The 26,579-nt window shown below is 42.6% G+C and overlaps 2 protein-coding genes across 2 annotated transcripts; one reads left to right on the forward strand and one right to left on the reverse strand.

The window, feature by feature from the left end:
- Nucleotides 1-6,459: 6,459 nt before the first annotated feature.
- Nucleotides 6,460-11,134, forward strand: LOC133000479 (RNA-binding protein 15-like). Its single transcript, XM_061070425.1, has one exon. The coding sequence runs from the start codon at nucleotides 6,586-6,588 to the stop codon at nucleotides 9,133-9,135; it is 2,550 nt and encodes an 849-aa protein (XP_060926408.1). The 5' UTR covers nucleotides 6,460-6,585; the 3' UTR covers nucleotides 9,136-11,134.
- An 8,783-nt stretch (nucleotides 11,135-19,917) lies between these two features.
- On the reverse strand, nucleotides 19,918-21,781 carry LOC133000555 (amphoterin-induced protein 1-like). The gene has a single exon (XM_061070500.1). It carries the CDS (start codon nucleotides 21,779-21,781, stop codon nucleotides 20,246-20,248), a length of 1,536 nt encoding a protein of 511 aa, XP_060926483.1. The 3' UTR covers nucleotides 19,918-20,245.
- Between the last annotated feature and the right edge of the window lie 4,798 nt (nucleotides 21,782-26,579).

Consider the following 26,579-nt stretch of genomic DNA (forward strand, 5'->3'; position numbering starts at 1 on the left):
GAACTGGAGCAGAGAATCAAACCACCGACCTTCTGGTCAGTGGACAACCTGCTCCAAGTGCAATTCATCCTGAGGGGCACACAAATAGATCAATGCATTACATTTTCTTGTCTCAGTTCCAACTGTTTTTAAGACATTTCGATCATAAACTCTAAAAGCCAACCACATGGAGTTAGGAAAGGGACCAGCTCACTGGGGTTCAACCTTCGGGGACCATGAATGTATGCACAAATCTTCATCATAATTCACCCAATCTAAATGAATCCAAGTTGTGGAGATATTTTAGTCTGCAGCACAGTTTGGTTTTTCTCTGTGGATTTTTTTATTTTTCTTGATAACTCATCATCACTATCACCAGCCTGTTCTCTCTGTCACGGCCCCTCTCTCTCTCTCTCCTCTTCATGTTTCCTCTCTGGTTCTTGTATCTCTCGGTCTCTCTGACGTCAGCACAGCACAATTCTGCTCCTCTCTGCTCTTCACCTTCAGTCGCCTCCAACCACCCCTTTTCTTTTCTGCTCCCCCTAGCCCACCCCCACTCACGTGCGCGCATGCATTCTGCATCTGCACCACCACATCCACCCAGTACTTTTCCTTAACTCCAGTCTCATTTATATTTCTCCCTCCCTATCCCGTTCTCCCCCGTCCCTCCCTTCGGTTTCTCCCCCTGTGTCTGGGTCACTCTCAGCTCCTAAAAAAAGCTTCAGTCTGAACAGAGCCCTGGTGCTTTCGGCTTCGTTGTTCATTATTCTTCAATCACACACTGTAATTCTAGAAATTACAAATGCTAACATTTCCAACAGATGTAGATGGATGAGTGAAGGTAACTGCTCCCTGTGATAAATGCACTGATAATGTGATGACTCTTAAGAGGGTTAAAATACATTGATGCTGGATGCAATATCTTGCTATGAAGGCTTATTCTCTAACAATATTATTTCACCATTTTAACAAAATCAGTGAATAAAGTGAGAAAAACCCCAGAATATATATATTTTAAATGCAAAAAAGCAAACATATTTTCACCTGTCCTAGATGTGAGTAAATGAACATGTAGCTCTCTACTTCACTTGTGGATGCATTCCTCTGGTTTTGCTGCAACTCCTGCTTTCCCAGAGTGCACCAGTGCAGAGGGATGTGCTGGTGTTGTGCAGGTGTTCAGACTGTGGAGAAAGTGGGTCAGGCTGGGCTCTGACAGACACACTGCAGTGCTTCACCACATGTTAACACTATAAGGTGTGAGTCTTTACACAGGTTTTAATAACACACTATTGTATGAGGAGTTATTCCGTGTTTTGTCTTAAAATCTGCATAAAAACGCAAAAAAAAAGGTTACACAGGTGAAGGATCATGGTCTTTTAATCGACTGATGATGGAAATGCAGAAGGATCTGTTACCGAGCATCTGGGTCACATAAAAGCCAGGGTGCAGTGGGTCAGGCCGTGCTGTCACCTTAATGCCTCACACAAAAATAGAAACTCATTAAAGCTGTTTTCCCCTCTAATCCTTTGCAGATTCCCCCTTTGACAGCTCAATAACAAAAACCCTTATGTGCATTCATTTTTTTATGATTATTTACTGATGAACAATTATCTGTTGCAGCATTTGTACAGTTTCATATTATCTGTGAATTCAATCACAAGTTGTTTGCCTTCTAATGCACAACCTGGCTCAACAATGACCCGTATTCATTTCCTTTGTTATTTCAAGCATGGCTGGGTGTTTCTTTGATATATTATTTAATAGCTTATTCTTCCTTCTTCATTCATGAGAAAGCTCCTTTGATGACAGAAGATGAGTCTTCTACTTCAAAGGAGAAATTGAATCCAAGACCCACTCACAACTCCAATTAAAGGTATCATATGTAATTTCCGGTGAGACACCACAAGCAGAAGGCATTGTCAGTTCATGTCGTTCAACAGAGCTGGAATTTGAACAAATATCCAAGAGGTACGTGAGGATTGTTGCATGGGGGGCACTGATTAATGGCAAGTAGCGGTCAAATGTAATGCCCATTTGTTGCTTCGTGGGAAAAATTTCAAAACAAAACAAAACAGAAAATTTATAATACAGATGCGAATTCACAGCAAAAAATGAACGTGTTAATAATGTTCCAGAAGTTTTTTATGCTACTAAGATGTCGACTTTGAAAGAGGAGATTTGAGAGGTGATGAGGGTACTTCAGGGCGATAAGGGTGGTGTTGGGTGGCTGGTGTTGATGTGCTGCGAACAACAACACATGCTTTCTGCAGCTGAACTTATGCCTCCAGCTTCCTCTACCAAGACACCACCACTCATTTTCCGGTTGTTGTGAAGATGTTTGACCTGGAGAATCTCCTGCTGCCTGCTTCATATGTGCAAATTCAGCAGAAGTTCATGTCTGAAAATGGCTTCAGTGTCAATGCCAGTATATCAGTTGCTTCCTGTTACTTACTGACAAAGATATGTTCAGCTTTTCATTTTGATAAATTTGCAACCATTGTATTCAGAATCCTCTTGGAGTAAGAGAAGAAACAAATGACCTCAATATCAGGAGGAGATTTAAAGCAGGAACAGATTCCAACCTGTTTTTGTTTTTTTTTATCTTTGGAACACACTTAAACCCATTCAAACACTGGCCGGCAGATTGCTTTGCTGGGCCTGCATGCATGGGGCCATGTGACAGTCTATAGAAGAACTTCACCAGATGGTCTCTCAAAGAGGGCGCAGCTCACAGGGTTCAGGCCAGAGCGCCTGTCCCCATTTCCTTTTTTTTTGGACAACGTAATCCTTTTAAAATACCACTGAAGCAAAGCACACTGCATAAGTATTGTTGGTGCAACAAGGCTGATGCAATAAATACTTGGTTCGGACTCAACCAACAGAGAAACAAAACATATACAGATTAAAAAACCCTGAGAGCAAATGGGACTGAATCAAATGTGGAAAAAAAGATTGGGTGATTCTCATTAGGTCTAATATATTCTCTGAAGGCATGGAGAGAGAAAATATCATCTGGAAGGAATATTAACTTTGTAAGAATGAAAAACGAAAATCAAAGTATTGATAAACAAACAGGCATTTGCATTAATGGGTTTGAAAAGTAGAGATAGACGTTTTTCTGAATCGGCAGATGTGTCTGTATATATAAAAAATATTAAGTGCATAACCGTCTCTCCCTGCTGCCACAAAGGCAGCAATCCCATGCGTGGGTGTGCCCTGCCTACGAGCTTCAGCACTTTTATTCCCCTGTATTATGAATAATAGTATTAAAGCCAACATGTCATTAAATACCTCTCAGATGACCCATGATGGTATTGTGTGGCCCACTGTGCAGTATAACTAAGAGAGTTGAAAGGTTCAGTTACATAGAAGCAAACACAATGTTGCATGTAAAACTAATTGAATTAAAAATAAATTGTGAAGGTTTAGGACGTTTATTACCTTCGCCAAACAGTTTTCATCTGTTTGTTTCTTGGTTAGATAATAGGATTGAACTAAATCTACTTGACAGATTAACATCTTGATCAGTTTTTTTTTTAAATTTAAAATCTTATAGATAAAGTGGCCAATCAGTCTTGGCAGTGGTATGTGATCTCTGAGTGCCCTTCTAGTTTATTGTTGTTTTACTGATGCTGTCAGGGAATTAAACATGGCATAAGGACTTTGTATAGAGAAAGTAATAAAATAGATAAGAAGACCATTTGGTATGCCGTGTAAAGGAAGGCTTACTGGATTTGTGAGTAGATGCAATGAAGTAATGAACGTGTTTCATGCTGTTTGTCTACTTTATATTTTTTCCTGTTTTACTATTTCTATCATGATTTGGAGCCTGACCATTATGGAGGTCTGCTACTTGTGTTGAAAGTAAAATGATTCCTTGTTCTAAGCAACATATAATCACAAAGGAAAGCGCTTCAGGTTTTACTCCGAGCAGTAATGGAAACCTTGTGCCTATCGTCCACCGAGATGGACAGGGCAGAGACACATTGACATTGACTGTCTCCTTCCACTCAATACTTACGATATGAATGCTATTATACCGTCTATGGTCTAGACCAGTGGTCACCAACCAAAAAGGTCTCTCACTGTTTGTCTAGACTCTACTGAACAGTGAAGAACCTTTTTCTCTCAATGGCCATTTCAACTTATATAACATCCCTCTCTTAAATTGCTTCCCTGTGGGTAGACGTCTAATGTCAGATGATTGGGACGATGAAGATGATGATGCAAGATCTTTTACCTTCAGTAGCAAGTGCAACTTAAGTGATTAATATGATTTAAATTAAATGCAAGTGTATGGAGAGGTGCAAGTATCACAAGTATCATATTTACAATAACAACACCTGGAATAGTTATTTAGTTGAACAAGAAAGGTGTGACAGGAAGTTTACTGTGAAAATCTATAGTTTTACACAGTAAGTATTTCATTCTCAGTAGTTATCGATTGTACAGTCACTTAAAACACAAAATGCCATCTCTAGTATTGGGATGATACAGTGTGTTTGATGTTTTATTACTTGTTATTGTTTTGTATACTCTTGTATATAGATGCACACTATATACACACAGTGTTGGGGAGTAACGGAATACATGTAACGGCGTTACGTATTTAGAATACAAATTATGAGTAACTGTATTCCGTTACAGTTACAAATTAAATAGATGGTATTCAGAATACAGTTACATTGTTGAAATCAGTGGATTACATGACGGTACTTCTCGAGTTTATTCACTCTCTCGTAAATCCACCGGCGGCAAAGCCCCCAGGAAGCAGCTGGAGACCAGGGCTGCCGTAAGAGCGCCCGGCCCCCGGCGGCGTGAAGAAGAACCGAGGCTCTGAGAGAGTTCCGTCGCTACCAGAAATCTACGGAGCTGCTGATCCGCAAGCTGCCCTTCCAGCACCTGGTGAGAGAAGACCGACCTGCGCTTCCAGAGCTCCGCTGTCATGGCTCTGCAGGAGGCCAGCGAGGCACGCCGGGTTCACACCGGACGCTGAAGCGCCGGGCAGCTCTAGTAATATCACCCGTTGACCCAGTAGCATAAAAGCATATAGTCACTTGTTGCTCCAACATTAACTGCAACAGCGTCCCAATTTAATTTCATCCATCTTCAAGAACTTCTCCGCTGTTCTCTCCGTTCAATGTCGGGTGTCGAGGGTAAATTACGTATTCTCCGCCGCCCCCCCTCTCTTTTTATCTTTATGACTGCTTGTGTGTCTGTAGTGGATGGGCAGAGGGGGGCATTTAATAATATGATCGGTAAAATTGGTAAAATTAAAACTCCAGGACAACAGAAGGGGAATACAAACTATGGGATGCATACTTTATCATTTATATCATATAAAATGTCATCAATATCGTTTAAAATCATTTTTCAGTGTGTTTCATGGAGCGATACGCTCGCGTCAAGCGCAAAAAAAAATAGACTCGACGCCGAAACGATCGTAGCACGGCGCGAGGCAGCCTTGGCGCAGGGGGGGGGGGGGTCCTTCAGCCTCCGGTGGGGCCGGCACAGAGGTGGGAGAGGATGGGAGCCGGACATCCAGCTGGCCCGCCGCATCGGCGGAGAGAGAGTTTAAACTGCTGCTGCTCCACTGACTATAACAACGCGGCAATCATACACTTAAAAAATGCAATACAAACCGGAAGTATTCCAAGTATTCAGAATACGTTACTCAGATTAGTTAATGTAATGGAATACGTTACAGATTACATTTTTGGGCATGTATTCTGTATTCTGTAACGGAATACGTTTTGAAAGTATCCTTCCCAACACTGTATACACATCATCATATTTATAACCAGATCTGTATTTACATTTGGTATGTTACATAAAAGTATATATGACCAGGTAGGTTAATTACTCTTGACAAAAGTCAAGGAAATAACTACAAGAGAATAACATGTGCTCACAAAATGCATGAAAAAAATGTTTGAAAAATAGATCGTGTTTTATAAAGTTTTTCAAAAGGGTTGATTATATAGAATACTTTGAATTGGAATCTTAAAAGCTTACTGCAACGTAAGTTCTCATTTAAATGTGTGTAAGTAAAAATTGCAATAGATCCATCTGAAATGCGGTGATATCTTAAAAGAGATATATTCCTCCTCTGTGTATGAGAGGTGACTGAACTATCAGTGTCCTCAGCTCAAAAACAAAGTGTAGCCTAAAAAGTTCACATGTTAATCCAACTCTGTTTAACTTTACCACATTCTAATACAAGACTAGGATTTCAAGATCCCAAACTTCCTGCTTGATCTCTTCCTGTTGTTGCATCGTGTCACCTTCTGTGTGTCTGTCGCTTTCAGGTGAACTGTGGAGCTGCTGGTTTGAACTTTGACCTCCCAGCTGAGCCGCTCCTATGTTTCCCTCATTGGCGAGTGGCGTGGCGCTACGTGTGAATGACACCCCGCGCAGCCAATCAGCTTCTCGCACAGACGCGGAGGCGGGACTTCCCGTACAGTAGCTGGGAGAGATCCATCATGGCGCCGACGCTGTTCGCCTGAGCTACAGTGCGAAGCTCCGGGACAAGTCCACAGCTCGTTCAGCTCGCTTCCAGGCACCGAGGGCACGAGTACACCGATTCACCGTCGGAAGCAGCTGGAGATGAAGGGGAAGGAGCGGTCGCCGGTGAAGAAACGTCCCCGGGCGCTGGAGGACAGCAGAGACCGGGGGGGGAGCCACCCGAGCGGCAAGAAGAGCCTGTCCACTGCGGCTAGCAACAACAGCAACGGCTCCGCACACAGCGCTGCCTCCTCCAGGAGAAGTGTCCACGGAGACAAGAGGGACGCTAGGGACCCGGAGGCACACAACTCCTCCGGGAGGAGCGGCAGCGGCTACGAGTACCGAGCCGTCCCGGGGAGCAAGCCCCACGTTGCCGCTGACATCGCCGCGGAAGTAGCCCGATCCTCCGCCGCCTCATCACGCTGCGAGCCGCGGCCTCCGTCCAACCCGGAAAGCGAGTACAAGACCCTGAAGATCAGCGAGCTCGGCTCCCAGCTGAACGACGAGGAGATCGAGGACGGGCTGTTCCACGAGTTCACCAAGTTCGGCGACGTGAGTGTGAAAATGAGCCGGGAGAACGACGAGCGGGTGGCGCTGGTGAACTTCCGGAGGCCCGAGGACGCCCGGGCGGCCAAGCACGCCCGCGGGAAGCTGGTGCTGTACGACCGGCCCCTGAAGATCGAGACCGTGTACATGAACCGACGGAGGAGCCGCTCCCCTGTGTCCAAAGACAGTTTCCCCGCAGGACACCGGCACCTCCACTCCCAGAGGCCGCTGTCCCCCACCGGCATGGGCTTCAGGGACTACAGGCTGCAGCAGCTGGCCCTGGGCCGGCTCCCTGCTCCTCCACCTCCTCCACCTGTCCCTCCACCGCCTCACCTCAGAGAGCTGGAGAGAGAGAGAGACTTCCCTGTGTACGAGGCCAGGAACCGACCGCCCTTCGTCCCCGAGGGGGCTGTTTTCCGCGAGAAGGACCCGATGACCCCCGAGGACGACCAGAGGGCAAACAGGACGCTGTTCCTGGGCAACCTGGACGTCAGCGTGACGGAGAGTGACCTGAGGCGGGCGTTCGACAGGTTCGGCGTGATCACAGAGGTGGACATAAAGCGGGCCACGAGAGGCCAGAGCAACACCTACGGGTTCATGAAGTTTGAGAACCTGGACATGGCTCACCGCGCCAAAGTAGCAATGTCAGGGAAAGTGGTGGGCCACACCCCGATCAAAATTGGCTACGGCAAGGCCACGCCCACTACCAGGCTGTGGGTGGGGGGTCTTGGTCCGTGGGTGCCGCTCGCTGCTCTGGCCAAGGAGTTTGACCGCTTTGGCACCATCAGGACCATAGACTACAGGAAAGGGGAGGTGTGGGCTTACATCCAGTACGAAAGCCTGGACGCTGCTCAGGCGGCGTGCACTCACATGAGGGGCTTCCCCCTCGGCGGTCCCGACAGGAGACTCCGGGTGGACTTTGCCGAAACAGAAGTCCGCTATCAGCAGCAACAGTTTATGCAGCTTCCTCTGCCGCACTATGACTTGGTTAATGAGCCCTTTGTCCACCGTCTCTCGGACCCGGTGAGAGTGAGAGACCGGTCCCCTCCACATCCCGCCCGCTTCAGAGACAGAGATCCGTACGTCACAGCCGAGTGGTCCGGCCTGGCCGTGCACGACAGGACGCGAGGACCGGCCTTTGACCCCGTGGATCGTCTGGAGAGGCGTCCGCGGGAGCCCTGGACAATAGAGCAAGAACGGGAGCTGCAGAACCGAGATCTGGGCCGCAAAAGGAGACATTTGAATGATGGCTGGTGGTTGGAGCCTGCACCCGATAGCTGCGACTATGGTCTGCGTCGGCATGGCAACTCGCTAGAACGAAGCCCAGAAGGGAGCAACCGGGATGGGGCGCGCCACGGTGACCCCGAACGCCTGCCTCGCCCGGGCAGACCCTCCCCTGTCAGAGAGCGGCAAAACCCTCAGGACGCCGGCTGTGGAGACAAGAGAAGGAGAACACTCAGCCCAACTCAGCCGGGCTCATTCTTGGATAAAGACAACAAACGCAGAGCTAGTGACTCAGCCAAGAGCCCATTGAAGAAGGAGGTTCGCTCAGATCAGCCCTCCTCTTCCTCAAAGACCAAGGTGACGGCTGAAGGACAGAAGCTGAGTCAGGTCTGGCAGGGTGTCCTCCTGCTGAAGAACAGCAGCTTCCCCACATCACTGCACCTGCTGGAGGGCGACATCGCCGTGGCCACCGGTCTGCTAGTGGACGGCTCCACCGGGGGTCAAGTGTCCCAGCTGAAGATCAGCCAGCGCCTGCGCCTGGACCAGCCCAAGCTGGAGGAGGTCTCCCGTCGGATCCAGGCCACCAGCTCCAGCGGGTACTCCATCCTCCTGGCCATGCCCGGAAAGGACGGCGGCGTCCAGGATGCCAGCAACCCCAACGAGAGGCCACTGAAGAACCTGGTGTCCTACCTGACGCAGAAGGAGGCGGCCGGCATCATCAGCCTCCCCGTGGGCGGCAGCTGTGACAAGGACCACGGAGGAGTCCTTCACGCGTTCCCCCCATGTGAGTTCACACGGCAGTTCATGGATGCCTCTGCCAAAGCTTTTGCCAAATCAGAGGACGACTACATGGTGATGGTCATTATCAGAGGAGCATCATGAAAGAAAAAAAAAAATGTATGAATATGTCTTTTCACACTCATGAACTGTTTCACCGTGAGTTGGAAAAACAGGGAAACGACAGAGCAGAATAAGAGGAAGTGACAGGGCTCAGATTTTTATGTTCTCTATCCTGCAGAGTGGCCTGGTTCTCATCCTGTTGAAGGTTTATAGAAATGAAAGCTACTGAACAGGTTTTGACAAATTGATAGGTTTGATTAAATAATACAGGTGACATGTTGCCTTCTGATCCTCAATTACCATATAAATGTACATTACTTGAAAGGTACTCTGCTGAAAGAGCAAGCTACAGTTCTGTGAATCATTGCTATATGTGAATCATGACTATATGTTGCCTTATCTCATTCAAAAAGACAGTTTTCTTATATCATTTCATGAATTGCCTGACTATAAGAAAAAATAATTTAAACTCCAACAGCTTTCAGATTTCATTTGATCTTTACTCAGCTTGGATTTATTCTTTCCTGTCTTGACAAAGATTTTTTGCAGTTGGGCTTCAAAATAATTCAGCTAATGTAAGTGATATTTCCTCTAGCTTTACCCATTGCTCAATTATAACTTTTTGCTGACAAAGTAAGAACCTGATATTCTAAATATTTCGTCATTCAAAGTTTCATTATGAATTATGAGTTTGCTGTTTTTGTCACTTCTGGTAACTTCTGCTTAAAGCTACAGAAAATATGTAAAAGTCTTTATAGTTTTATAAGGTTTATAGTTTAAAACTGCAGTTATGTCAGTGCGCCTCTCTGAGCCACATCTGGAGGTTATGTGACAGGACCAGATGAAATGAATTTAGTATTTGCCGTCTGTTTTTCACAGTGTTCATTGAACATCCATGTGTATGGTGTGGACACAAGCAAAACGAGCCTGTACATTGTAATGCAGCCCAGCACAGTCCTCTAACTAAAAACTAGAATATCATGTCCCAACCTTCAATCAAGTTTCGTGTAAATCTGTTCAGTAGTTTGTGCGTAGTCCTGCCAACACACAAATGAACAGGCGACAGGAAAACATCAGATCTTAGATGATGGAAATTGTCTTTTTGTAAACATTGTTCAATTTTTTTTTTTAGAACTGCAGACTTCTCAGCTCTGTACATATTGACATCATAGTGTAATCTTGTTTTTTTTTGGTCTGCGTCAGCCTCCATGTTTATTTATAATTGATTATTTGGTTTATATAGAGTGATGCTCTTTTTCACTCGTAATCATGGCAGTAGAAGACAAAAAGAAATATTCACATAGCAGAAACTCAAACCATCAAGAAGTTTTAACTTATAATTTCAGCAATATTATAAGAGTTGACCAAACTTGCCAAAGTCTTAAGAAAATTAAATATTACAAGCTCTACTGGGCTAATACATATTAGTCCCTCATTCTGAAATGCATTGTAACTCAGGGTTCCTTTTACTTGTGTCCCCTCCCTTTGTCAGTGTTGTCCTATCAGCATCGCACTCAATATGGTTGAACAGTTAATGTTTGATTGAAATCTACACTTGTTCTCTTGTTAAAAAAAAAACCCTATTACATTATAATCCACTAATTACAGCAGTTACCCCAACAAAGCATGTACTGTTAAAAAGAGAGGATGTAACCTATAAATGAAGAGTTATATGTATTCCATGCACATTTCTAATAGCCGGTCCAGAGTAGATATGTTGAAAATACTTCCATGCTATCAGTGAACTTTCCATGTAATACACATCTCTGAATCTGCAGAGGAGGTGGCTGCTCTGCAACCACCTTCTCTGAAAGGACTGTGAATGATCAGTTTTTTGTGTTTTGATTTGAGTACTGTGATTCAAATGGAGAAAAAGAAATGATTTGTGCTGTATACTCAGGATATCTGGAGAGACAAGGAGAACATCAATGCTCATGGGCCTAAGAAGTATACGTAACTGTCAGGAAAAAAAAAACGCAAAGTGCATCACGCACTTGATAGATTTTTGTCTCAATAAATTCACTTTTTCGTGGGAAACACACGTGCCTCGGAAGACAGCTTTTGTGACCCTTTTCTGTTCTTGGAATTGTCTATCAAACTCAAAAGGCTTAATCACTGTGACAGCGGGATCCTGGAGAGGAAGTGTGAAAATCAAGCGACGGCAGCCTCTCAGTTCTTTGATTTCATATTCATCATTTGTTGAATGACCTTTTGTGAAGAGGTTTTCGTGTGAAATTTGGCCGTACTAGAATTTGGCCGTGCGTCTGCGGAGGCAAAGATCAAGTCGCTGCATCTCTGCAGATAATGTGGCTTTTTCCTCAGTCACCTCTGGCCTGAGGCGCGGCTGAGAACCAGCACTCGCCAAGTTCTGACCGAATCACGGAGGTTGTCTCCACCAGGCAGCCTCTCAGCGGAAGCAAGGCCCAGATCATCTTCCTCATCTGGCCCCTGCAAAGTGTCGCTTCAGCACAAGCTTGGGAAGGAAGTTAATTTATTTACGTGCTTGTTCTGTTATTGGAGTTTGGAAGAGGAGCGCTGTGCTAGGGCCTGACGGAGAAAGAGCTTGCAACAGTGAGACAGCATCTGCTTTATGTGCCATAAAAAGGGAAGGAGAGAAAGCCCCACAGAGGAGAAACGCTTCCTCTACAGGGAATCTTAGTTGCCATGTTGATCTGATTTACATACTCTTCTGTGCCAAACTGCTTATGAAACCAAAGTAAGGAATCAGTCAGAGTCTGCACAGGATGAATCTCACCGAGGCAGATCTGCTTCTACTCGTCACTGCTTCATCTCCAAACGGAAGGGACCAGAGCCGCTTCACTTCAGCCTCAGGTGATCACACGATGCCACGGCCAGAGGTTTCCTGGAAGTCTCCTGGAGCTTTGAACTGGTTTGAGTCTGTCCCCGGCTGAACATGCTCCTGTTCCAAAGGTAAAGTATTGAGATGACCTAATCGACTGACTCGGGTATGTATTCAAATGTTGAAGACCAATACAACTACACACACGACAGGGACCAAAGCTGGTAAGAGGGTGAACTGATGGTAGGAGTCCACTTATCATTTTACCTTTCTCCACATCCAACTTGCCCACTGGGTAAACTGGTTTCCTTGGACGAACAAAATTAGCACAATCTCTTCATTGTTGGTCTCAAATGCACCAGCAGTTCATGGAGCATCTTATATAAATGTCAAATAGATACACAAGTGTGTCATAGTCAGCAGTGAAAAATGTTCTTTGATCAAGTGAACATGAGACATTTAGAAAAACCAGTCCGTGAAAACCTCTGTTGAATAAAATAATGTACAGAAATACTTGGGCAAAATTAACTTAAAAGTTCCAAAATTACTTGTTAAGAGTTTTATAACTAAATTAACTGGATTATTATTACTCATATGTTTAACATCTGATACTGTAGCTGCTCAATTCTTTTTCATTTGTAAAAGAAAAGTTCCATTATAAACTGAAGCATATTTTCTTGTTTTTCATGTCAAATAAATGAGAAAGCAACGTGTAAATATAGCAGTGAGGTCAATGTAGTGGAGCAGAGGAAAGAACATTTCCTTGTAACATTTAATTGACTGAAGTATAGAGCGTCATAAAATGGAAAATACTTGTGAAGTCAGGAACAAGTCACATGAAAGTTGTGCTGACACATCAGTGTTCCACTACAAAATCAATACTAATATCAATAATATTAGGTTTTCCACCCTTATTCCTTGTTATTCAGTATCACGTTAGAGTTTGAATAGAGATCTGAGACAATTTATGGCGCCTGGCCGACGCTCAAGAGGCATCATAATCTTATTAGTTACTTAAGTGTCATAAAATAGGTTTTAACATTGAGATAAAATGGAAAAATGCATCTGTAAATGGGAACAATTAAAGTTTCTTTAAATTAATGATTTGGATCAATATCTTGATCTAATGTTTGATAAAAGTCTTATCCATAAAATCCAGTTCTTTACTTTTTACACTGGGAAGTTCATGCCCTAAAAATATATTGTCCCACAGCCACTTCACTGTTGTGCATGAATAATTTGTTAAATTTGAAATTTAAATCTTGTGGATAAAACAGTGTTTGGAATTCCTCTCATATGAAACCTATGTGTTATTAAACTGTTGAGTATTTCAGGGAATTGTCTTCGTACAGGAGGAGATGAAGAAAGAAAACGTATCTCATGTTGTCTCTGTGAAAGACTCATATTTACCCACAGTATGAACTTAACAAAGTTGCTGCACATGCAAGGAATTCATCATCAGACAAGAGAAAGTAATTTGGTGAGTACAATTCAGATATGCACTTGTCATATTTATAACTTGAATCATAATAAATATTGAAATATATCGTGATTTTAAATAAAGGCAACTATTTGTTTTAAATACCCACTCTTGCGTCTTGTTTTCCTGGATCGTTCGTCCTGTTTCAGTGAAAGTGTGAGTTGGGGTGTGAGTCTGTTCCGGTTTACAGTCTCTGTCCTCTAGAGGGCAGAGTAATCTTACACTACCAGAGCACATGAACAGAGGATAAGCTTAGAGGAGGAAATTATACACTATCAGCATTTGTTTCACAAGTAATTCATGGTCAACAGCTGAGAAATTCATGAAAATATTTTTTTTAAAAATGTGTCTAAACCTTGATATTTTTCATATCACATTTATATTTCTTAAAACAAGGACACTTGTGAGAAATAAGTAAATTCACAGAATTCCTATTAATGGAAAAAAGTTTCATTCATTTATATATAAAAAAAAACAAAAACTGATCACATTTTTTTTTCCTCAATAGATTTAATCAGTTCATTGAAATGAGAAAGTTCAAACTTATCAAACAAATGGCTTGTTTGGGATACTTTTCAGAAAACATCAATGAAGCTCAAGATTTGTTTCATAAGTAGAAGATACCATCATCTGCACAAAGACATGGTGTCATAGTCTGGAAACAGTAGAGAAGCCTCTCTTAAAGATGATGTATAAGATCTTAGACATACACTAACAACATCTTGATGATAATCATTGAGCATTAAGCATTTGATTGATTTGTTCATCAGGTGACACTTGCTGCAGTTTGTCCGTAGATGCCGGAAGAGTAACACACTCTTGGATGTTTAACAAACAACCTGTTCGTCTGTCCAACACTTAATCATTTCATCATTTTAAGCCCTGCTACTGCTGATTTGTCAGTGTTGCTATGGCTTCCAACATTTTTGCACTCTGGGATGCTGTTAATACAACTGTCCACGGTTCTCCAGCAAGTCTTTTGTTTTTTTATTATCAACCAAGTGACCAGATGAGAACGAAAACAACTTCGACTAAGCATGAGATGAAACAAGTTCCTGACATTTTCTGGCTCAGCTGCACTTGAATCCCCCCCAGGACAAAAGTCCTTATTAGGCTAAGATATGAGGTCTGACGTGTAAGCTGAGAAGTTTGTGGGTTGTGCAAAATGTTTTGCTAAATTAAGCTGAAATGATGAATGAGCTCCAGGATTTATGTGGTGACCAAGAACCCAGTTTGCAGAGAGGAACGTAAATCCAGGCAGCTGCTGGAGGAGAGAGGCCTGGACGAAGAGAACAGCAGAAAGTTAACCTAAAACCCTTCAGCAAAATCTCTACTCAGGAATCAGCAGTGTGCTTCACATGACCTTTGACCCCCACTTAGGGAGCAGGAAACCACTCTACAAGTAAATCAGAAGAAAGTAATATATGTCAATATTCTTGAATGGAGAATATTTGCACATTGGCAGTCTTCACAATAAAGACTGACACATGAAAGGAGAAAGAAATGATCTTCACTCTCTCACCTGTCTCTCTCTTTCTCTTGCTCTCTCTCTCTATCTCAATAGCTCACAATCCTTCACTTTTACTCACCTACATCAGTGGATTAGCAGCAGAGTGCACAAGATATGACTCCATCAAGGTGATGATAAAACATCCATGACAAACCTGATGTATCATTATCACCAATGATTGATTGTGGTTCCAATTTCATGTAAAATTTTACACTTCCTACAAAAGTATAAAAAGTGGATATATAATTATGCTGTCGCAGAAGTTATGTCAACATGGATCAGTTTTCATCATCACTGAAACAGAGGCAGTGTTCCTGGGATCTGTGGCCTGAGATGGGATTTTCAGTTTGTCATTCCCAGGCATGTCTCTTAAACGGCTTAAACACCTGTGTCCATCTTTTTATATCCAGTCGTTGTGGTTTAGCAACACTGAGGAATCAGGAAAAAAATCCCTTAGAACATGTTGTCCATGTTCCTGACCAGGTGAGAACTCAAGTGTTTCAGTTTTTACTGCATTAAATAAAAGATTACCGGTATGTTTAACGCTTGTTGCAATTCATGTCTGGGCCTCTAGAGGCACTGGTCCATTACGTCACACAGGAAGTATTAACTATATCACACCATGAACCTTTGGAGCGTCCACGTGTAAGGTTTTTTTCATTTTCCAATAAAATGCAAAATAAAAATGTTTTTGGACCTAAAGTTCCTACTTCACAAATGAAATTATTTGAAGATCTGCTTCTTCTGTTCAATATCTGATTGATGTATTTATATATGATTTATACAACGCAATTATTTTTTTAAGTCAATACTTCGACCCTGTCTCAGCATCTCTATAAATGGACACACTGTTGATTCCTCTGGCGGAGCTCTCAGATGCTCCAGGATCAATGTGAAGGTGATTCTCCATTATATATAACGGTGTAAGTAACCACTAGATGGCGCAGGACTCACTCACATCCATGTGATTCTCCTGGGAGGGGACCGAGGAGAGGATGAGTCATCTTACTTAGAATTCATGCTTTAAAAAACACAGAGTCTGATGCCAGTCATTCACTGTCAGCAGGTGCTGACTTACATTCATACCATCTGCGTGTGAAGTGTAGAGATCTGAGGCTTTTCTTTAGGCTGCAGCATTCGTTCTAATTATAATCTGTGATTTAATATTCAAAGGGGATGAGTCACTCGTCTCTTTTCCATTTAAACATGTGAACAAACACAGATCAGTTATTAACCCCCTCGGGCCCCTATACGCAGTGTTATTTGATTTTCCATTCCTGTTAATGAGGAAATATGTTCTAACCCTGACTGCAGCACTATATTGTTGTGTTGTTTTTTCCAAATGGTTACATCTAGCTACACACACCTGGCTGGTGAAGCGTGCATTATGGGTAAACATGGTAACACGAGACGGTCGATACTGGAACAGGGAGCGTGGGCCTCAGTGCAAACCGCTCCTCTTCAATCATTCATCCAGCAGAGGAGTCACAGGGCAGTGGGTGAGGTTTCACACGGCAGCATCTGTCACAACGACCACGGACAAATGATGCTCTGCGGCTTCTCACATGTAAAATAAAAGAAGCATGTTTCACATAATATTTATACTTGTGATAACTAAGCAACATGAACGTTTTCTGGCACAAAAGCAGACAACTTCAACATACTGATGATAATACATCTGTCTTGACACTGAGCATTTAGACTATGACTACTCAGCATCTTTAACTAATTCAAACCTTGTTAAATGCAACAATAAAAAGGAGATATACACCTCTTTTATAGTTACAGGGCCGCACTTTTATACAAAGGCTTCTTCACTGTTCCATGAAGAAATGTGATTTTGTATGATCTACACAATGACAGGTACGTTTATGTCCATTGCAACAACTACACGACAGATGATGTTTTGACTTCACGTTGCCTGAGCCAATATATTATTAATCCAGTTGACTGTTGTGAAGCAAGCACACTCCTGCTCGTGCTGTTTTAGGGAGATACTGTGGCCAACTATCCAAATAAGGCTGAAAAGCCAGCATCAACAAGTGTTGCCGAGGAAAGTAAGTCTGAGGGACGCTTGCTGTAAATACGACTCCCTGCATGAACATTTCTCGCTCCAGCGATCTGTGTGGTCTCCCATTTCACCCTCAAGTGAACAAGGCCAAGTCATTAGTCTAAAACAGAAACTGAAGCCAGATGGGAGCTCCACTGAATTAAATAATGAGGAGACTGACACCAGTATGTATGCAGTTAAAGGGATAAAATAATAATAAAAACAAAGCTAGAGTCAGTGGCTGGATAGCTTAGCTTAGCACAAAGACTGGAAACAGCCAGCTCAGTTCTGTCTAACAGAGATAATCCACTTACAAGCCCCTTTAAAGCTCACTTATCAACACATAACATGTAGTATAAATGCTCGACCAATCGTGAGTCAGTATCAGCTGTCAATCATTGTATTACACATCATTTGTATGGCATCAAATAACTAATTGAAATCGAATTAGCGGAAACAAACACCAGTGTGATAAGATCTACCCAAAATATCCAAAAACATCTTTGTGAAAAATGTATTTGTCGACTATTTTAGTTGTGTCCATGTTCCATCCATTAACACGGAGGGGGCAGGGTTTATGACCTATACAGTAACCAGCCACCAGGCGCAGTGGCTTCACTTTTGTCATCTTTATAAACAGTTTATCATCAGACACAGAAAGGCTAGCTGTTTCCAGTCTTTATGCTAAGCTAACAGTACAGGCCTTAGATTTATAAAGCCTGCAGATATTTAGATATTTTTTTAATAATCGGCAGCTCTGACAGGTTCATTCATCAGTGTATTAATGCCATTCGGTTTCTGTTGACATGTATTTTATGAAATACAGGATCAATACATTAACAGACAACGTACAATACAGCAATAATTTAACAGCAGTCTCTATACAGGATTTCATATATTAAAATATAAGTTTGTGTCTCAACACAGAAATATACAGTAGATAAGCTCAACATGGTAAAGACAGTACAACTGTACTGACTGTAAACACTGAACATGTAGGTTATTAATGTATGTTTGCAACTAAATCTTTGGTTTTAAGAGAAGTATGTACATTAGCATAGACTAGATGTGTCCCTATGAGAGATATAAGGTTTCTCAGTATGTCAAGCTACATTATTTTACAATCAGTTCCATAGACGTTGAATGAAGGTGTAGAATCACCCAAATTATTTTTGAAAAAGCATCAAGAGAACTGAGAGGATGAAAGTGTTGTTCCTTCAAAATAAAAGCACTGTCCATTGCTACATCCATTATCTAGGGGTGTTTCATTTTGCGTTAAGTTGAATGACTTTAGTTTCGTGACACATTTTTTTCCTGATTTACATGTGTTCATAACAAATGGAAAGCAGCATTTCTATCGACACCATTATAAACACCTCTAAAGTCAACAATTTAAAGGCATTTTCAAATGAACTCAAATGTAGATGTGTTTGAAAAGTGCAACTTCTATATTTACATTTCAGCTGTGTCCGGCTGCCTGGGTGCTGGCCGTGCTACAAGCTGCTATTCCTGACTGTGTTTATGAGACTCCTGGCTGACTGGCATTTCCTGATTTGCTCTGGGTTGGGCACTAACGCCCAGAAGCATTCAGTAGATGGTACTAGCTCTCAGTTGTCTCCCCTGGGCCGCACCTCCTGCCTGGCTGCTATTAACTATCCAATATGGAAGGGTGTATGTTTATGTTGTTGGTCTGAATGTCGCTCTCACCATAACCTATTATCCTGACTGCAATATAACATTAGATATTATATTTGAAATTCCATCCCAAACCAAAAATTGCCATTATAATGTTTTTGAACATGATTTACCCTAAACATTTTCAATCTAGATCAGTGTTGCTCGACCTGGTTGTCCAGACCTCTACAAGGGATCTTGAGATAAGTGTAATATTAGTGTAGTGAAATATAAGACAAAAACATTATTATCTATAAAATGATTCTTATTCTTCAGACTCTTATCTTATTATTGGCTCTTTCTTGCGAAACATTGACTGGTTGTGCCTCTTAAGGCTTCTAAAAATGACTCGGGGCAGGCAATCTGAGAAGGGAAAATCACTCTGATTAGGTTAATTACAATGCGTCCGTCCTGTAATTACTGGTTGCTGGATCGTGTTACGAGGTCAGAAGCAGAACCGACTGGGAAACTCTGTACCAGAGATGCAAGGCTGAAATCTATCGTCAGTCGCTGCATTAACAGAAAACATCTTTGTTGACTTGTGGAATGTGATTTAAATGAGCTTCAGTTTATAACCATGCTTATATATTTTTTTTAATTCTAAACTATCTCTGCAGACTGTCTGAATCCACTGTCATGTCAGTTTACAAAGAAACTGCCTCTTTGTACCTAGTTCTGCACCATAGATCTCATCAATATTCAAGTATGTTCCTATTCAGGAATGCAGCATTATAATATTAGTGACATAGAAGGCTTAACTTAATTTTTCCTGTCAATATGTCTGTAAATAGTTAGTAGTTATGTTTATATTGATGTAAACAAATAGATATCAGTTTCTCAAATACCTACAGTGTGTATGAGGTCAATGATGAATGGGAATAACTGCCACAACAATACATATAATCTGCTGGTTTTTAAAACAGACTTGCATACAAGGTTTAAGGATTCAAAAACCCTTCAACTGGAGCACTAAATCTAAAACAATTTAAAATGCTAAAATTGCATAAGAGTAATCCTAACAGTATCATGTCCTGTAAGTGCTGACCAAACCAAACAGGAATGTAAAATGAAGAATAAATAATCAATCACATTTATATTAATAATTGTTTCTATATCAAGCAGCAGCTTCTGGCAGACAACTTTAAAACTCCTAATATTTGTCGTACCAAGATTCGCAGTACACAAAAACTGTGTAACTTTTATTTAATAATAACATCGAGCATATTTTCATGCTGTGAGTAACTGGGGTCGATGGCTTCTTTTTTTTTTCTCAATCAAGGACTTAAGTGAAAACTAAATTCAAACTCCTTCTTTACAACTTGCATAGCGATTCCGTGCAGGTTCAGCCAATAAAAGCAATAGTTGAAATTTTGTAAAGATCATTTGCAATGAAAAAATATGCTTCATGTTGTGTGTCTTAACAAATGCCACTCTTGCTATGTCAAAAATAAATATTTTTAAGCAGTACTAGAATGCTTTGGGGTCTTTTTTTTCACACCGCACGGATAATCTTTTTCCTTTTTTAAAATCAATGATACATGCTACTGAAACACTGCCGCTGACCATGAGAGACAGAGCTTTGGCTTTGTTTGGAAGATGCCAATGTTTGAGTCCTGCACAGCCGTGTGGATGGAGCTGTCACACCACCATGGGGGTATCGGAGCACACGGAGCTGACCGACTCTGCGTCAGACCTCCTTCTCTCCTTGCTCTCCCCCTGCCAATCCTCGTCCTCCTCACCTATTGGATTCAACCTCCCGTTCTGCTCCAGCTGGTCCTTGATATCTGGGAAGCCAACGTGTCTGTAGCTAAAGCCGCCTTCAACTCGCTCTTGACCCGTCTCCTTGTGTGCTTGAGAGACGCTGACAGTTGAAGAATGGAGGCTGTCACTGGGGTCGATCTTCTCCAGGCCCTGACCTGGACAACAAGCGCAGCGACAGGGAGTGAGGTAGAGGTAGATCAGAATCATAACAGCACTGACCAGACATGCTACAAGGGTGGTGTAGGCCGTCTTCATGTTCTCCATGCCACCAGACATGGTGGAGTTAAACACAACTACAGTCACATACAGCGTCTCGTTGACTGAGTCACTTGTGGCATAGCAGGTGTAGACCCCGGAGTCCTCTGCCCTCAGGGGCCCGATCTGGAGGTTGCCGTCAGGACGCTTCACAGCAGTAGTGTTTGCTTTAAGAGACAGTGGGATGTTTCCAGGCAGTACCCATCTCTTAGTCATTTCCTTCTTCCTGGTATCACAGTCCAGCACAAGGAACTGGTCCAGATAAGCTTCTTCGTCCAAAAGTTTGGCCTCACTGCAGTTCAAATGGACCTTGTTCAGATCCAGTATGGCCATTTTCTCTTTCTGCTGCCCTGGTAACACGCAAGTGTGGCCGCTCCTGAAGTCAATAGCGGAGCTGAGCTCCTTGAGGTACCAGCGTGCCACCACTTCATACAGCTCACAGCTGCAGGGCAAAGAGTTGTTGTGGAAGTACAGGCCATTCTTGATCCAGGCTGGCAGGGCCTGAAGCTCGTGCAAGGGCAGGACTTTGATGCGGTTGGAGGAAACGTCCAGCAGTCTGAGAGTTTCCAGCCGGCTCCGCTCCTTCACCAGCTCCAGGGGGAAGCGTTGGATCAGGTTGTGGCTCAGGTAGAGCTTCTGCAGCATGCTGAGGCTCGAGAAAGCGGAGCGATCGATCTGAGAGATGCAGTTGTTGTAAAGCAGCAGCACCTCCAGGTTCCCCAGCGGCTCGAAAATGACCTCATCCAGCAGGCGGAGGCGATTGGACGAAAGGTCCAGGTACTGAACCTTTGTCACGGAGACAAACGCCTCGGAGGACAGAAAAGTGATGCCGTTGTTGTTGAGCAGCAGAGTGTGCAGCCTGCTGAGTTTGATGGAGGTCCACTCGGCACGCAGCTTGGTGATGGAGTTGAAGCTGACGTCCAGGACGGCTGTGTATTCTGGAAGAGCGATGGGGACGAAGGTCAGGTTGGTCTTGGAGCAGCTAACGATGTTGCTGGCGCACACGCAGGTCTTGTGGCAGTCCAGGGGGCTTCCCATGAACTGGGCACTGACTCTTACAGTTGGTAGCAGCAAAGCAAAAGGCAGAACCGTGATCAAGCTCCTCGTGATGAGCACTGCCTCGGCAGCGCGTAGGGAGATGCAGAGGGAGTCCCCCATCGTGTCAGGATAACAAACTGTAGGAAGTGGACCTGCTGCACCGAGTCGTCACAGTGGAGAGCTGTGAAGCTGTGGGGACAGATTCAAAAAACATACGTAAATCATCTCTGCTGTGAGGGCCATGTGAGATAATGAAGCTGCAGGTTGAGATGCCTGCAGGTGCACTGCAGCAAGTCACTGTGGAAAAGTTGTGGCTGCTCAGCAGAAAACACCAATATCAACCAATGAGTGTTATTAAATCAAGCCATCAGATTAACAGCAAACGATAATTAACATACATGTTCAGTTGCCTCCTCCCATCACCTTCCTGTGTCAGAATTTAATTTAATTTAACATTGGTCCCTGCGGACTGAAGCGTCCCGCCCGCTGCTGCTTCACCTGTTTACTGCCGGGTTCCAAAGATCCGAGCAGAGGAGCAGGGACCAGGGAGGAGGAGGAGGAAGAGGAGGAAGAGGAGGGTCGGTCTGTGAGCGGGGGTCTTCAGCGGCCCAGTGTCGGAGATGATCTACAACAGGACAGCGTCATCCTCCTCTTCATCGCAGCAGCAGTAGCAGCAGATCCGCGGAGCTCACTGGTCCCTCCTGCCTGTCATCCTCCTCCTGACGAACACACACGCTGCTCGGTGACGAGGAAACCACGTGATCGGTGATCTGAGGGGCGCGGGCTGCACAGCGGAGCAGGGGGTGTGTCACAGCCAACACCAGCCCTCTATTTACACTGTAACACTAGTGCAAAACACACATGACCATAACATTATAAAGAATAAAGCATGTGTATGATAACAGTACTACTGCACAAATTGAACATTCATCTGTAAAGATATTTATTTAGATGTATATATTTTATTTTCTATTTTAATTTTTTTTTATTCTATTTCATTGTTATTCTATTTTATTCTTTTTTATTCTATTTTATACTATTTCTATTTTTATTTTATTTTTTGGGGTTGAAATTACTCAGCATTGCTTAAAGAGAGTGTGTGACCCAAGCATTTCATTGACAGTGACTACTTCATGTTATCTCTGTTCATTTGACAATAAAAAATCTTGAATCTTGAATCTTGAACAGTGTATGGAATACTCTATAATAATAATAAAAAATAATAATAATAAATAATAAAGACTGTAACATAATAAATAATTCAAAAGTAAATTAACAATAATAGAAGTGTGTTCATTTAAAAAAACCTATGGGTCACCATCGTCTTGTGTGTATGAAGCACTGGCGGATCTATTTTAAAAGTGTTCCTTGTTCAAGCATGTTTTGTAAACAATTCTTAATAAATGGTCATATTTGTTGTTAGTATTGTTAGTTTGAGTATTAAACCCTGTTATGAAATAATCTGTCTGTATCATGATAATAATGATGATGGTAATAGCAATAGTAATAGCTAGTAAGGAACTCCCAGAGGAAACCCCCCAATGAAACCACTAAGTTCACTAGATCCAGATTTTTATTCAGCACCAAATTTCACTTTATCATAAATATTATCCCCAAAATATATGATATTTATTCATTCTGAATGTTGAAAAACATCCTATCTCACAATGTTAAAGAAAGTGGAAAATAAATACTTGGAAAGGTATTAATGACAAGAAGGTTATAATGCGAAGAAGAAGAAGAAGAAGAAGAAGAAGAAGAAGAAGAAGAAGAAGAAGAAGAAGAAGAAGAAGAAGAAGAAGAAGAAGAAGAAGAAGAAGAAGAAGAAGAAGAAGAAGAAGAAGAAGAAGAAGAAGAAGAAGAAGAAGAGTGTATAATCACTGTCTGTTAAACACATTGATTGCCATGCAGAATAGGTAATCATCTGGGAGGAGGATGATGAAGGTTAATTGTTCTCTTTTTCTACTCTTCACACATTATTTCTAAAACAAAGGGGCCGGGGGGGGGGGTGGGGAAGGTGAGTGGGGGTCCTCAGGGACGGTTTACCATCTCTTTGCTCTCTTGGCACATTCACAGGCGATGGCTCTTTCAGTATTATGATGACTTTAATGATGAAGCCCTTCCTCCTGGTCTGTGTTATTACTCATGTGAAGGACAGGGCAAATGTGTGAGTGTGTGTGTGTGTGTGTGTGTGTGTACGTGTGTGTGTGTGTGTGTGTGTACGTGTGTGTGTGTGTGTGTGTGTGTGTACGTGTGTGTATGGCAGCAGTCTTTAGCTTGGGACGTGATGTGAATGCAGAAGCGTGTGAGAGGATCAATATGGGGGGGGGGGGGGGGGGGGTACCGTGCAGCGCTCTCAGCAAGTGGTTAACGTAAACCGTTTGAATCCTGCTGTGAGCTGGATAACCACAGTTATAACATTAGTAGGATATGTGTAATCATGAAGCACTGAAACTAATGTGGAGTCTTTACAGATGATTCCATCTCATGATGATCTGCCCTGTTCTTAGCTTGGCAGCCATGATCACATCAGTTTGCCAGAGGACAAAAATTTGTGACAGTATTACCATGTAGCTTCATCTCACAATCTGAGCCATGTGTGAAACCGTTCTGTGCTGGAGTGCAGGGGTGTTACTACAGGTCGGGTGCCCGGGGCCCCGAGGGCTCAGAGGGGCTCCCCAAGATCTATTGACTACATTACAATTGTGTGCAGCATCCCCCAGGTCCATTTTGTCCCCGGCCCCCTTAAGGTTCTGTGTGGTAAATTGATCATAAAAATAATACAGTTATATATGCTTCCCTGTGCACCCTGGCTCACTGTCACACAGCCCTGACTCCATGGAACACACAAGCCTCTGTTAATTGTATTTGTGCCACACATGATTTATGACAGGTGGTAATGTCTGCACTGGGAATTGTGCGAGGGAATGGGGGACGGCTGAGCAGGCAGGTGAGTGGGTCATGTGATCTGCAGAGCATCCAGAGAGCACAGTGCTGAAAAAAATATGAGAACACACCCCCACACAGTTAGTAGCCTGCAGCTGAAGAAGGTTGAAAAAGGGCGAAGATGTAGACGTCTATATGACAGACGACCATCCAGCCGATGTAGAGCTGCACATTAAGTATCTTGTTATAGGCACAAGGTCACCTCACAGGAAACCTTCACATAAAATAGAGACTGATTGCTATGGGCGCCAAGGTCGCAAGAGATTAGGGGACAGTGGGGAGAGAAAAAAACAACGAGAGCGCCATCTTCAGAAAGGAATGAAATGTCATCAGTGAAGGAAGCTGAATTTGGACATTAGCTGAGATTTGCACATACAATTAAAAAGATTTGAGTCTGGTCTGGTACTTGTACATCCATCCATCTACTGTATATACCTTACATCATCCATACCACTTATCCTCTGGAGGGGTGTGGGAGGCTGCAGCCTATTCCAGCTGACATTGGGCGAAGGCTGCAGAGGACGCCATTAAGTCACATCTACGGTCAGTCTCCAACCATCCTAACCCATGCATGTCTTTGGACTGTGGGAGGAAGTCAGAGTACCAGGATAAAATTCATATAGGCATTGGGAGGACAAGCAAAATCCACAGAGATAGATAGGGTTTTGATGTACAGCTTCAGTCTATTTACTTTGATTCACTGGAAAGGATTCATAAGAACAATGAATTATCCATTCAGATTAAGTGAGAAAGTTTACGCTATAGGAAATGATTATAGCCTATCCTCTCCGCGCACATTTCCTTTTTACACCACACTGGAAAATGATCGATGCTGATGAATGTGTCAAAACTTGGATGATGATGCTCAAATATTTTTATAAAAAAAGACTAAAACCTTTTTGCAAGTCCCACTGGAATATGTTATTTATTGATTAGCTCATCTACAGAGCTGAAAATAATATTATCTGCCTCCATCATCATTAATCTCCATGATGGATGTCTCTTTGGATCCATGCTCACATCCTCCACCAGATCTGTTTGTATTTCTTTCAGGACAAAGCATATGAAGTATTCATGATAATTTCATTCTACAAACTGCCAGTAATTCAGCCCAGTCACTTTCCAATTAGTTCAGTTACTAATGAAATACGATATCTCTGTTTTGAGCGTTGAGACCAAGAATTTCTAAGTAATTGAATCAGTATATAGTGTTTTTAGTCGACAACATTGAAGAACCATCTGAACTCATAAAAGTTTATTCAATACCCTAATACGATTTTTACTCAGCAACGACATGCATCATGGTTTTTTCTGGTCCAGTGAGATATGGAGCTGTGTTGTTAGGGATGTGCATCAATCTCCACTTTTAAAAGTGAAAATTATCTCAGTTGTAGTTATTACCCATCATTTCAGCTGCAATGATGTGAAAACAATGGACAGTGGCTGTTTTCTTTAGTTAACAGTATCTTGAACTATATGCTGCATGTATCAAACCCATAAAAAGAACAGTGTTGCCTGATAAGCCAAAGCCAGATATTCTTCGGGCCACAAGCTCCATTTTTGTGGAAAACACGTGAACACCATTAACATGAGAACTCTATTCTATGTCGACTTATTCCCACAAAAACCAGCCAGCTGATAGTAAATAGCTCAACCACCAAATAATACTCCTGTTTGAGTCATGTGTGTTAAAAACCAAAACCAAAAACAGTTTTAAACATTCACATGTCAGGTAGAAACTTGCCAACAGTTCCCTTAAATTCAATGGAGCTGCAGCAAATGTCCCACACTCATAGATATCAGTCCCCTGAATATGCCTGATTGTTTTAACATCAAGATCCACAAATTATTCTCTGGGAAAATGGTGAAAATATTTAAAGATAAAAAGTTTAGCAGTTATCGATTGAGTTTTTTTGTATAATCTTTCTCAGAAACATAAAACAAACAAACCAACCAACCAAGGTACAGACAG

Source organism: Limanda limanda, chromosome 4, assembly GCF_963576545.1.
Source record: "Limanda limanda chromosome 4, fLimLim1.1, whole genome shotgun sequence".
Classification (NCBI taxonomy): Eukaryota; Metazoa; Chordata; class Actinopteri; order Pleuronectiformes; family Pleuronectidae; genus Limanda; species Limanda limanda.